Raw genomic sequence first — 12183 nt, 5'->3', positions numbered from 1 at the left:
ATAGATAGATAGATAGATAGATAGATAGATAGATAGATAGATATGAACAATAACTGGATGTAGTTTGCTTTGCTTCACGTATCATTTTGTTGTGCTGCAGATGTTTCTTACGCTTTTATTCCCACATTAAAAAAAAAACAAAACTAAAAAAAAACTGACCAGAAGGTAAAAAACTGAAGGCGAAAGATAATTTCTGACTTGTCAAAACATCCAGCTGATTACACAGTTAGTCTTATTTGTACTGGTGGGGGGAGAAACATCCCTCATGCATGACATTTATAGAAAAAAAGAAAAAAAAAAGGTGGTTATTTACTTTCTCTAGGAATATGTTGGTGTTGGCTTGGTATCTGCAGGTTCTTATTCATTTTGTTCTACAGAAAACTTCTTAAGGAAGAGTCGTTCCTCTCAATCCAGAAACACAAGGACATAAAAAGGTTAGAGGGAAAGAAAAACTACTTACTGGACTGGTTCCTCCGCATTTGTCCCTGGAAAAAACACAATGAAAAAAGTAAGTAAAAAAAAAAAAAAAAAAAAAAAAAAGTAGAAAACAATCAGAGTGGCTTGGAAAATGTATTCATAACACTTGGATTTAAATTTGATTCTTTTTGTTTTGGTGTTTCTACGAGCTTTACACATCCACAGAGGCTGAAATGCTCACTCAGAATGGATTAACCGCTGTCTGTGCTCACTGTTTACATCTGGACTTTAACTGGGACATTTTAACACAAGGCTCTCAACCCGTCCACTGTAGCTGTGTTTGAATGTTTGTGCTCGTACTCCCATCACAATCTGAAGTCTGTAATGAAGTTCACTTGAATTCACCTCCAGTCCTCCTCAAAAACTGGGCAACTCTGTCCTTTTCACTTCACAATTGCGTTGCTGCAACTCAAAGAAATTCTTTGGAAAATACACAAGAAGCTTTTGTGGCTATAACGACACGAAATGTGCAAAAGTTCACGGGGGTATGAATACTTTTCCAAACCAATATAAAGCTTCAAACAGACGTATGAGGGAGGAGTGATCATCCTCAAATTAAGCGAAATTGGCGTCCAATGTTTGCGCAGCACCAATGTTCCGTTGTGCCGCCATTGTTTTAAACACAGCACTGAATGTTTCCAGAGGTCATCGGAGGTCAACCATCCAGCCCACATTTACAAAAATACAACAAAATACGGCGTCAATCAACTGCGCTCCCTTTGTGCAGCAAAAAGTTTTGTTTGTCTCATTGTAATTTTTAAGATAAAAAAATATATAAAAATTTCCAGAGGTCAAACTGCCCTCCCACACACACACACACACACACACACACACACACACACACACACACACACACACACACATTAAAAAGAATCAAACAAAACTGATGGAAATGATTTATTTATAGCACGCTTGCTTGACACCCAATTTGCTTGGTTTTGTAGATGTGGGGTGGCTGGTTGACCTCCGATGACCTCTGGAAACATTCACTATTATCTCTAAAATGATAGAAACGTTTGGCACCAATTTCATTTAATTTGAAGAAGCTGGAACCAACACTCAAGCATACTTTACTGGCTGTGGATCGTCTCTCAGGAAACCAATCGTTGAACCTGGAACATCCTTTACTGCAAATGTTACATCCTTAAAGTATTTATGAAGTCTCAACATGATATATCAGGGTGAAAATGCGCACAGAGCATGTCTAAGGTCGTGAAAATGATGGCGTGAATTGTCCCCCAGCGGCAGCGGGAGGTTTCCACTTGAGCGTTAAAGACGGTAAATCACGGGACCGCTCCGGACTCACACATACCAGACGCTAAACCTAGGGTGAAGAATTCGGCAGCTGAAAACAGTGTATTCAAGCCGAGACAACGATCAGTCGGGGACAACGGAGAGCGTGGCCCCGACACTTCGCCAACTTCCTTCCCAGAGCCTTTTTTTTTTTTTTCCTCCCTCGGATATGAATCTGCCACGTCCTGCTGCGAAACACAAGATACGCAAGGTATGATCTCGGGAGGGAGGGGGAGGCGGCTGACCGAACCGAGAGCAACTTCAGTTTCAATAAAAGAGCCATTTCTTAGAAGAAGAAAGGTTAGAGGAGCTGTCAGGGGGCGGAGGGGGGAAAAAGAAACAAAATGGGTTTAAGGAACACAGCAAAACGTTTAACCACCGTCGAGCTGCGAGGCCGGGGCTTAGTCCCACAGGCGCTAAGCGGCAAATGGGTTCAATTACAGCTCTTGCTGGCCACACACACACACACACACACACTTAAGCTCGCTCGCTCACACAACTTGCATTGCTGTTTCAATAAAGGGAACGCCACGGAGGGAGAAGCAAACGGGAGAAGAAATGAAAAAGACAGAAAAATGAGCAGCGAGAGGGGAGGAAAAGAAAAAAGAAACAAAACAAAACAAAAAAATAATAAATTGAGAACAGCACTCAATAATTCGCTCCAGATGAAGCTACGCTGCGCCACCTTGGATGAAAGTTTGAACCTTAATTCAAAATGTCTCTGTGGTTCCGAAACAGGAAAGAGCGAGCAGAAATAAATGAGAACAGGAAGAAAAGATGGCAAGTACGACACGGCGCTCCAAAGTATCGTTTCATTTTATCTCTTTTAAAAGTAATGTTGATTTAAAAGAAATGCAATTAGAAGGGTTAGAAAATATACGTGATTCTCTACACAGAAACGTACTTTTCACATCAATTTCTTCAGTAAAGGGAAAATATTTGTGAAAACGACACATGCCACAATACTCCCTCGGATTTGTGGGTCTGAATCATTTTGCCTCGATTTTTATGAACTCACCTGCTCAGGGACTACAGATGGAAACTAGCTGAAGGTAAATGTTTTTTTTTTTTCTTTTTTTGGCATGTCATCCCAGTTTTAAATAAACTAAGCATCTGCACCGATCGATGATGTGCCTTTCAAATACTAAAATCAACTCGTTTTAATTTTACTGGTCAATTAATGCGTAAAAAAAAATTGTTTTTCTTTAAATCCCACCATTTTCGGCATGTGAACACATGCCGACAAGTTATAAACTTTATTTATAACTTGTGATATGGTTAGAAACATATGTGAAGATGAATTTAAAAGGAAAAGAATATTGGAACAATTTTCTCCTGATTTACTCTGTGAATCGGTAAATATTGGTTTGGTACATCAGATATATTTTCATTTTTTTTAAGTGCATTAAAGAAAATTATATATATATATATATATATATATATATATATATATATATATATATATATATCAACATCCAGCATCTGTTGAAACATTATTTTAACCATTTACTATTTTCATTATTTTCTTTCCTTTTTACTCTGCACTTTCATTAGTATAGTGGGTGGTTGTTCTACCAGAGGAATTATTTCAGGCTCATTAAATTCTGTAAAACTCTGAATTCCCACCATTTTTGGTCTTTAAACGCATCAACCGACTCTGATCCACTTTATAAAAGTTTAATAAAGATTTAATGAATGTTTGGAACACAGACTTTGATGCACAGGCTCCTAGATCTTTTTTTTTTAAACTCCCAAATAACATGCTGCATTTATTTATTTTTTTGTAAAAGTTAAAGCCCTTTGATTTAAAAAAAAAAAAAAAAAAAAAAAGAATCATAAGCTCAAGCCTCCCAAAAAACAAAAAAAAACTTGGAATGGTCTCGGCATCTCTAGGAGAAATTAAAGAACGGATCCCCGTAAAGTTTTCACAAAACCGCAGCAGAGTCCTGTCGAAACTAAGTGGGTGTAGACAGAAAGCAAACAAAGAAACTCTGAAGAAACTTCAAACAGCAAGGAGGGAAAGAGAGGCTGAAGAGCAGATGAAGATGCCATAACTTTCATTTAGTGATCAGTCGGTGAGCACGGCTAGTAAAACACACCAGGGCTCCTTCACGAGACTTGCCTGCTCTACAACAACAACAACACACACACACACACATGCAGGCAAACCAACACATAGGATGCGGTGTTTGCACCCAAGCGGTAGTGGCTTTAAACTTTAACGACTGCAGCTACTTTTGTTAGAGTCGAGTCAGAGGCCGAGTGAAGGGAGAGTGGACGAGGAGCTGCCACGGGCGGGAAGGCAGATCTGAGCGAAGCTTTGCGAGCGTGAGGTCGAGGGGCGACGACGTCAGCAGTGAGCCGGAACCCGAGTCCGTAGGAGTAAAAGAAAATAAAAACAAAGTCGATTCACGCAAAACCACATTCAAAGTACAAAAACACGGACCAAGTGTGGACAGGAGATTTAGTAAACTGGAAGACGGTGTGCCATGTTGACTAAATTATATATGGCATATTACTAATCTAAACAAAATGCATGAGACAAACTGAGCGCTTCAGTCTATTCCCATGCTCTGGATCTGATTTTAGATGTTCCCCTGTTGCCCTCTAGTGTCACACAGGCAGAGGGAACTTCTGCTGCAGCAGCGGTATCAACAGGTCGGTGTGCAGACAGAGCTCGTGCGAAATGTTACCCGTACCGAGGTGGAGGGCGACAGGATGATGTTTCCGATGGAGGCTTTGAGCTCGTCGATGTTGGCCCGGTTCTGATGCGTGCCGTTGTTGGGCTGGACGGGCTTGATCTGCACGTGGAACTTCCTGGGCTCGTCTTCGTCCTCGGAGTCGCTGGACGAGTAGAAGGAGTTGTCTTTGGGATGTGAGGAGACGAGTTAAAGAAAACGAAAGAACGCCAAACAAACACGCCAGGATGAAGTGCACGGGGGGAAATAAAGGATATGGTTTTCGTTCACTTCTGGTCTGATGCAGAATCCCTCGGCGTCAACTTGAGGCACATTCTATAACAAAAAAAATAAAATTAATAAAAAATCAGAACCAAATGCTTCAAATAAATAAATAAAAAACAACAACTCACTTTATATAATCAAATAATAAGTGTAATAAAACCTAGCAAATTTATTTTGCTAAATGCTTTAAAGCAAATATTCTTATTTAAAAAACTTTCTATTTATGCATTAAACAAAGAACCAACAAACTTTTCCAAAGTGAGGACTTTTTAAATATCTCAGAAACTTCAAATGCAAAGGAAAAAAAAACCCCAAAAACCCAATATTTTCTGAGCTGTTATGATGTCCTAAAACTTTTACATTTTGTTTTTGCTTCGCTACAAAAACTCTACACTCAAAAATGTAGCTTGAAAGTTGAAAACAAAAACTAATTTCTTCTCTTCTGCTCGTAAAAAAATTTAACTAACTTTTAAAACTATTTCTAGCATTTTTGACAATTTGATTTCATAAAGTAGTCATAGCAATGTAATCTTCAGAAAGTAATTATTGAGAACAATTATTTAGAAACTTTAGAAAAGTTTTAAAATAATTACTATTATATACTAAAGTTTTATTTCTGTACTATGATGCAGCCTGAATATTCTTGTTGCATTTTAGACAGACTTTCAGATTTTTGTAAGTAAAGGGTAAAACATATATCCCTACACATTTTTTTTAAATTTCAAAATAAGAGTTCTTTGCAATTAGATGTGTTGCTCATGTAAAAATATTGCCTACATAACCTATAAATTTTTTTTCTCTAATTAGTCCCTACAAATAAAAATGTCAAAATCTTTCAAAACCTTATTAAAATTGTAACTTCATATACTGTCGGCAGAATAATGTCAGACATTGACAAAGTGATACACGCTGAAAATTCTTGTGAAGATGGAATAATTAAAATAATTTACACAATGTCTTCAATTTACAATTTTACCTAATATTTTTATTAAAATTATTTTTCACTTCTTTTTTATCAGAATTTTGAGCGATATGCTTTTCCTCTTCAAAGTTTCAAAATGTGGAATCATTTTTAAGCATCCGATCATAATTTCTTCGAAATTGTTGAGATAATATGAAACCGTATCTTACTATAAATAGCCTACAATTGCAAATAAGTAAATAAAAATGTATACACATGAAAAACATTGAATGACGTAATACAGAAGAGTATTTACATGACGATTTAAAACTTCTGAAGGAGTGGTTCTGGATTCGTCTACAGATAGCATAACTGGAGTAACAAAAAAGTAAAATAAGCATCAAAATCTCAAAACAGAATTTTAATCACTTTCATATTAAGCATCTTTAAATGGCGTCAATAAAGTTTATGTTTTGTATTCACAGGGATAGGATTTTGTTGTCGTTTTCTATTTCTGGAAATGTACTTGAAAATGCCACCGGTGTATAGATTTACACTGCTGCTGCGTAACAGAGACGGCAGGGTCGTTAGCTTGCTTACAGCGTTCTGGATGTCTATGGAGCCATAATATCCTGGGGGAGCACCATTTGCAGTGTTCTGCGTGCACAAACAGAGAGGAATGGATGAATGAATGAGCAAATGTACAAAACAAACAGGAGGGAAGCGACGGGGAGGGAGGGGCAGAGAGGCTGGGAAGTGCGGAGTAACACATGGCAGGAGAAAAAGAACAATAGTCTGCTCCGCCTCCTGCAGGCTGACGTCAAAATAACCGACCGTGCCGACATGAAACAGATCCAAGGGAAACTCAAGAGATCAAGCGTGCAGCTAATGTCTGTTTTAATAAACTTTATACTCACAGCAGTTTCGACTTCTGTCGACTCACTGAAAGACAAAAAGGCAACATTGACATAAAGAAAAAGAGAGAGACACAATAAAACCGGTCAAACTGTGCTGGGAACTGAAGCCCAAACTCACGTCGAGTCCGTGTCCTTGTCTTTCTTGCGGCCGGGAATGCCAAACGTTTTCCTCTTCCTGGGTTTGGCACCTTAAAAGCAAAACAAAGCATTTCAAGCTACTTCCCTCTTTTTTAACTTCCTATATTTCACCTTAACCGTTCAGGTGGAGCTCTACCTTCTGTTGCGATGGCCGTGTTGCATTCCTCAAATTCGATGGGTCCTAATGAGACAAAAAACAAAATGATTTAGGTTCATTTGGCACAGGAAGGGTCGATGGCCCACAACTGTGACTGCTATGAGTGTGTATCACGCAATGATCTCACACACACACATACATGTTTGTGCGGCTATCTTTGTGGGGACTTTCCATCAACTTCCATTTATTTCTACAGCCTAAACCTTACCCTTATCTTTACCCTAACCCTAACCATTACATACCTAACCCTAACCAAAACTCAGTTCACACCTTAGTCCTAAATCTGACCCCTGACCCAAAAACAGCGTTTCCCCTTGTGGGGACCAGGCTTCGGTCCCCACAAGGAGCAGCGGGTCCCCACAACGTTGTATATGTCAGGAAAATGGTCCCCACAAGGTATTAGAAACAAACGCACACACACACACACACAGCGCAGACACACAACATGGAGTCTGGCGTGCCATGCAGAATGTGTACACAAACAGAGCCGGGCTGATCCCACAGGGCAGACAGGGTCAATAGTAAGAGTCAACTGTGCGTCTGGTGGCCCTCGCAGAGACGTGACAGTGCCTCCGGTTGACACGAAGCACGGCACAACTCCACATAGTCTTCCTTGGAGAGATACACACAGCCTCCCTCCCTCAATCCCTCCCTTGCCCACCCAGCCACCAGCCGCTGCCACCTGGAAGTCCATGCAATTAGAAATGAATCTGCAATGCAGGAAGCGGCTTTGGCATTCGCAGCAGACAGACGCTAAGCGGGAACTAAATGTACCCCGCACTGGGACACGCAAACTTAATGCTATTACGAGACAAAAAACAAACAAACAAAAAAAAAATGCCCAAGATTACATGTAGACAAAGTGTTTAAAGCTGCATGGATAAATCAGCTACTGTGGCTTATGAAAATCCCATTTCACCTTTAGCTGTGCCCTGCGCAGAACCCCAGAGTCTGAATGAATAAACGTGCTGCTTTGCAGAACAAGATGCATTCACAACGGATGAGATATACTCCATTCTCCCACTGGGTGACATTTAAATGAAATTGAATTTACCGGCTTTTATCTAGGGGTATCAGAGTAAAGAGGGTTGAATACAAATACATGGAAAGCTTTTCATAGGCAAATTAGAATTGACAGGCTGATGACTGAAGCTAACGCTATCAGTGGCTGCAAAAGACTTGGAGACTGGGATGGATGTTCACTTCCCAGCATAACAACAATCTCAAACATACAGCCAGATCCAACATGGAAGTCTTTAACTTACAACTTGATACTCTAGAACGGCCAAGTCAAAGTCCTAAACCTAAACCTAATTGAAAACTGGAGCCAAAACTTGAAAATGGACGCTCTCCATCTATTCTAGTTGTAAAGTTGTTTTACCAAAAAAAGTGGGTGAAAAGTTTGAATCTAAATCTGAAAAACCTGGAAGCTGCAAGTCAAATTAAAAACTCTGTTAGACCTCAGTAATGCCACCGTGAATGAAATACAAGACCAGCAAAATCTACAAATATGTTTGAGGGACGCTGTTGTAGTACCATCAAGCAATAGTTGTGGCTGTTGTGGCTTTTAGCAACAGCTTTGTGCTCTCTACAGCCTAAACCCCTATAGAGCCAAACTTAAAATTTTTTTTAATACAGAATGCACCTGAGCTCATATGGGTTGGAAACTTTAACCCAGTGGCAAAACTGAATGTCGCCCAGGCAACTGGAAATAAATTTACACTCACACATGCTAAAAACAGCTAGCAATACTGGTAACTAGCTGATAGCATAGCTTTTTCCTAACTAGCTAGCCAACTAGCAAAGGCTGTTTTATCAGCTACTAACTGGTAATGTAGCTGTTAATATACCATTAGCTAGTTACTGCTAGCCCCAACCACCTAGAGTCATAAAACACAATGAAGGCGTCAAACATTTGCCTGATAGAAAAGTTCAAAACAGATTAAAAAACACAAAAATACATATGAGAATATGCTAGATTAAATAGTCCTGCTACGACACAATGCAAGTCCTGAATGTTCTGAATGCAAGATATCTTAATACCTTATTTTAAGAAACGTAAATTTAAGACTTATGAAGGATGTGGAAGACACCTTGTCACAAGATGGATGAAAACTTTTTGCACATTTCATTTTCTACATTTTTTATTCGTAAGAAGCAAAACACAACACGGGGTATCATTTGCTTTAACGTTCACAAGTACACAGTATAAAATCCCAATAAAATACACTAGTTTGTTCTCGTAATATGAGAAAAAACTTAAATAGGTTCTAGGAGTATGACTGTACAAATGCTTTAGTACTGTCTAACCTGCAGCACGCGGACATGTCTTAAAATCTCTTCTGGCTAATAGCTATGATGTCGCACAACAAGGCATGGATTTATTTTTACAAAAAACCAAAAAAAAAACAAAACACTTTTTCTTTTGCTTACTTGGATACATCAATCAGCTGGTGAGAAAACTGCCAAAAACAACTTGGTTCACACTTGATTTATTGCTCATCAATAATGCAAGTTCGCCCCGGAGGTGCTGCCCCTCCATCGTCACGCTTCAGCTGTCACTCCAGACAGATTTATCGAGGCTTTTCAAAGGGCCGAGGCACACAGAGGCCCGCATAGTTTTCACAAACAGAAAAACTGGCGGCAGGACAGGCGATGCGGATACGCGACAGTCGGGCAACATCCAGAGGACGGTCCGTCTGCGACCGAGCCAGACGGACACAAATACGCTGCACGCTTTAGAAATCCTGAGAGGAGAAACAGCAAGATGAGCAGGAGGGGGTGACACAGGAAGAGAGAGCGAGACGGAGAGAAGAAGAAAGAGAAGAAGACGGGGCAGGACCCCTCTGGCGGTTTTTCTGATACACTAACATGCCTTGACCTGAAAACAACAAAGCTAATGATATTTCAACTCAAAACATAGGCCCATGTGCCCTCCCTGGAGGATGCCGGTAGCGAGCGGGATTGACGCATTGTCTGGCGCGCGCGGGGCTGAGTGAAGCGCAGGGAGGCAGCGAGTCACGAGAGGCACGCATCACGCCAAGTGAAGTGGATAAAATACACCGATGACCGATCTACGCTGCCGTGCATTGTTAGGCCTTCCTCAGTCCTGGGAAATGCACGGCGGCGGCGTACTGACCGCCAAAATCGGTTTGAAGAATCATTCAACAACTTTGCTGTAATTATCCAGGAAAATAAGGTTGTTTCTTTAACTTTTATGAGGCCTTTTGGCGTTGGTGGGTTAGAGAGAACGACTGGAGAATCTATTTGCAATTCTGATCTTGTAGCTGGGAATCTGCACGCTCATCCTGCCGGAACATGAAAGTCCACGCCAAAAAGTCGGAAGTAGCTGCACCCAGTTTTCCTCTGTGCAGCGTCTCTGTCTGATTATTTTGGATGTTTGAAATATCTTCCCGTTTCATTCTTAAGTGTAAGTCTATTGGTCAAGCAAACTTGCTCTCTTAAGCCATTGTCAATACGTTACTTGAAAATAGTCTCAAGATAATAATATTATCGATAATCGCAATAATTACTGAGACAAAACCGTTTGTCATGCCCACAGTAACATGCCACTACCACTGTGTTTCCCACTGTGGGGATGCTGTAATCGGCAATCTTAAGCATTCAACCTTTTGGATGTCGGACTAAAAACAGTTAACCTTGATCTCACCTGACCAGACTTTCTTCCACATAGTGTGCCATCACAGAATGACGCCTCCACCACCATTTTTGTCCACTCAAAAGACAAAAGTACAAAAAACAAAAACAATGTTCGTTTTGGGAATTTTTTATAAATGGCCAGACTCTTGGTTTCCCCTTCCGCCTGAAATGTGGATGAGATTATGCACCCAAAAGCACTCTTTGGCAATGAAAAGGATAAAAAAACTGAATGTTTTTTTGGTTGTCTCTTCGACATATGGCATCATGTGTCTTAACAAAGATACCAAACGGGATACCAGAGGCGCGAGAATGACTGGAAAATAGAAGTCAGAACCGGGCGGGGAAGCAACTCCTTTTTCCATCTGACTATATTTACGCACACACGCTGCAAGCGAAGTCCAAACAGCCACACGTGAATATTACCCAAACCTGGACAGACATTAGGAACTGTTTAAGCTTCTCCAAACAGACAGGCAACAGTGTTTATACAGGGGAAGATGGCTCCTTTTTGTGCTGCTCTGCGAGGGCGGCAGGCAGTCACGCATGAGTGGAGGATGGTTTTTTAAATTGCATATGCTTCACATGGCACAGGGAGCAGGAGAGAAGGGCGGGGCGGAGACGAGTTTGCGTGTCTGGCCCACTGCCAGTTGACAGCTCAGCTGGATATCGTTGAACAGTCCGACCTCCCTAAAGTCCCCCCCTCCGCTCCACCTCGCAGCGTGTCACTTTAGGATTGTTTCCGCAATAGAAAGTTTATTCAACCCCTCTTTCTCTCTCTCTCTCTCTTTCTTTGAAAAGGCCCTGGACCGGCCATCCGTTCAGCTATTTCATCATCGGACAGGGTGGTTGATTTCTCCTGACAGGACCGGAGCTGCTGTGCAATCCCTAATGAACAGCTTGATACGGGGAGGAATTTTCAGACCGATTTTCTCAACCTCAATTAAATCCGCTGTCCAAACAAATGAGGGCCCCGCCGCTTGTTGGACCAAGTGTTTGGACACGGGGGTCACCGTTTGTGTACACACAACCACGCAGAGGTGAGGCCTCTGTGCTTGTGACCTGACGTAATAGGAGTGCGAGGAAGAGGGACTGGTGAGGTTACGCCTAGAACGGGACACCAGCTCAGAGACGCCAAACGGCAAAGAATAGGCCTCAGTAGAGGTGAAATAGTTTATAGTGTCTGAGTGGATTTAGTCGGATTTCTGTATGTGTGTGTGACGGAGTGGGAGGTGACTGTGCAATGCCAAAGAAAACTGACAAGTATTCCCTTGATTATTGTGGCACGGCAAAGTTTACACAAGAGCCATTGTCGAGCTCTGACCTCCCCGAAAAGTTGGTTATGCCTGCTTAATCTGCGAGCGTGTCACATGCTTACTGGAATGCCGAGCCGGCCTTCCTTTACAGCAGATTACTCTGATTGCCTCTGATGGCCTGCTCTAACGTCTAATTGCCCCTCTCCATGCTGCCCCTCCCATCAGGGAAAGGCAGGATCAGAACTGTATCGACACTCCGGGGTTTCCACAGGCCCCACCAACTCAAATTCAAGACTTTTGTTAAGATGATTATGATTGAAATTGAAAACGTGTGCCACGATGGAAATGTACGAAACAAAACACAAAAAGCCAACCGAGGATACTTTTGCACTTAACCCAATTATGGATGCCAAGAAGCTAACCA

The 12183-nt window shown here is 41.2% G+C and overlaps 1 protein-coding gene across 14 annotated transcripts in view; it reads right to left on the bottom strand.

Moving 5' to 3' along the window:
* fcho2 (FCH and mu domain containing endocytic adaptor 2) overlaps positions 1-12183 on the bottom strand; it is a 56632-nt gene that overhangs the window by 16534 nt on the left and 27915 nt on the right. For all 14 annotated transcript variants that reach the window (XM_044095956.1, XM_044095947.1, XM_044095951.1 and 11 more), the window contains exons 9-15: positions 6826-6870; positions 6670-6739; positions 6552-6576; positions 6235-6291; positions 4727-4784; positions 4470-4645; positions 461-485 (exon numbers count right to left, since the gene is read on the bottom strand). In XM_044095956.1, the coding sequence (XP_043951891.1) occupies positions 461-485; positions 4470-4645; positions 4727-4784; positions 6235-6291; positions 6552-6576; positions 6670-6739; positions 6826-6870 (456 nt within the window). The remainder of the gene's footprint in view (positions 1-460; positions 486-4469; positions 4646-4726; positions 4785-6234; positions 6292-6551; positions 6577-6669; positions 6740-6825; positions 6871-12183) is intronic.

This window comes from Gambusia affinis, linkage group LG17, assembly GCF_019740435.1.
Source record: "Gambusia affinis linkage group LG17, SWU_Gaff_1.0, whole genome shotgun sequence".
Lineage (NCBI taxonomy): Eukaryota > Metazoa > Chordata > Actinopteri > Cyprinodontiformes > Poeciliidae > Gambusia > Gambusia affinis.
The sequence above is the reverse complement of the archived record's forward strand: the minus strand, read 5'-3'. Positions and strand labels throughout refer to the sequence as shown.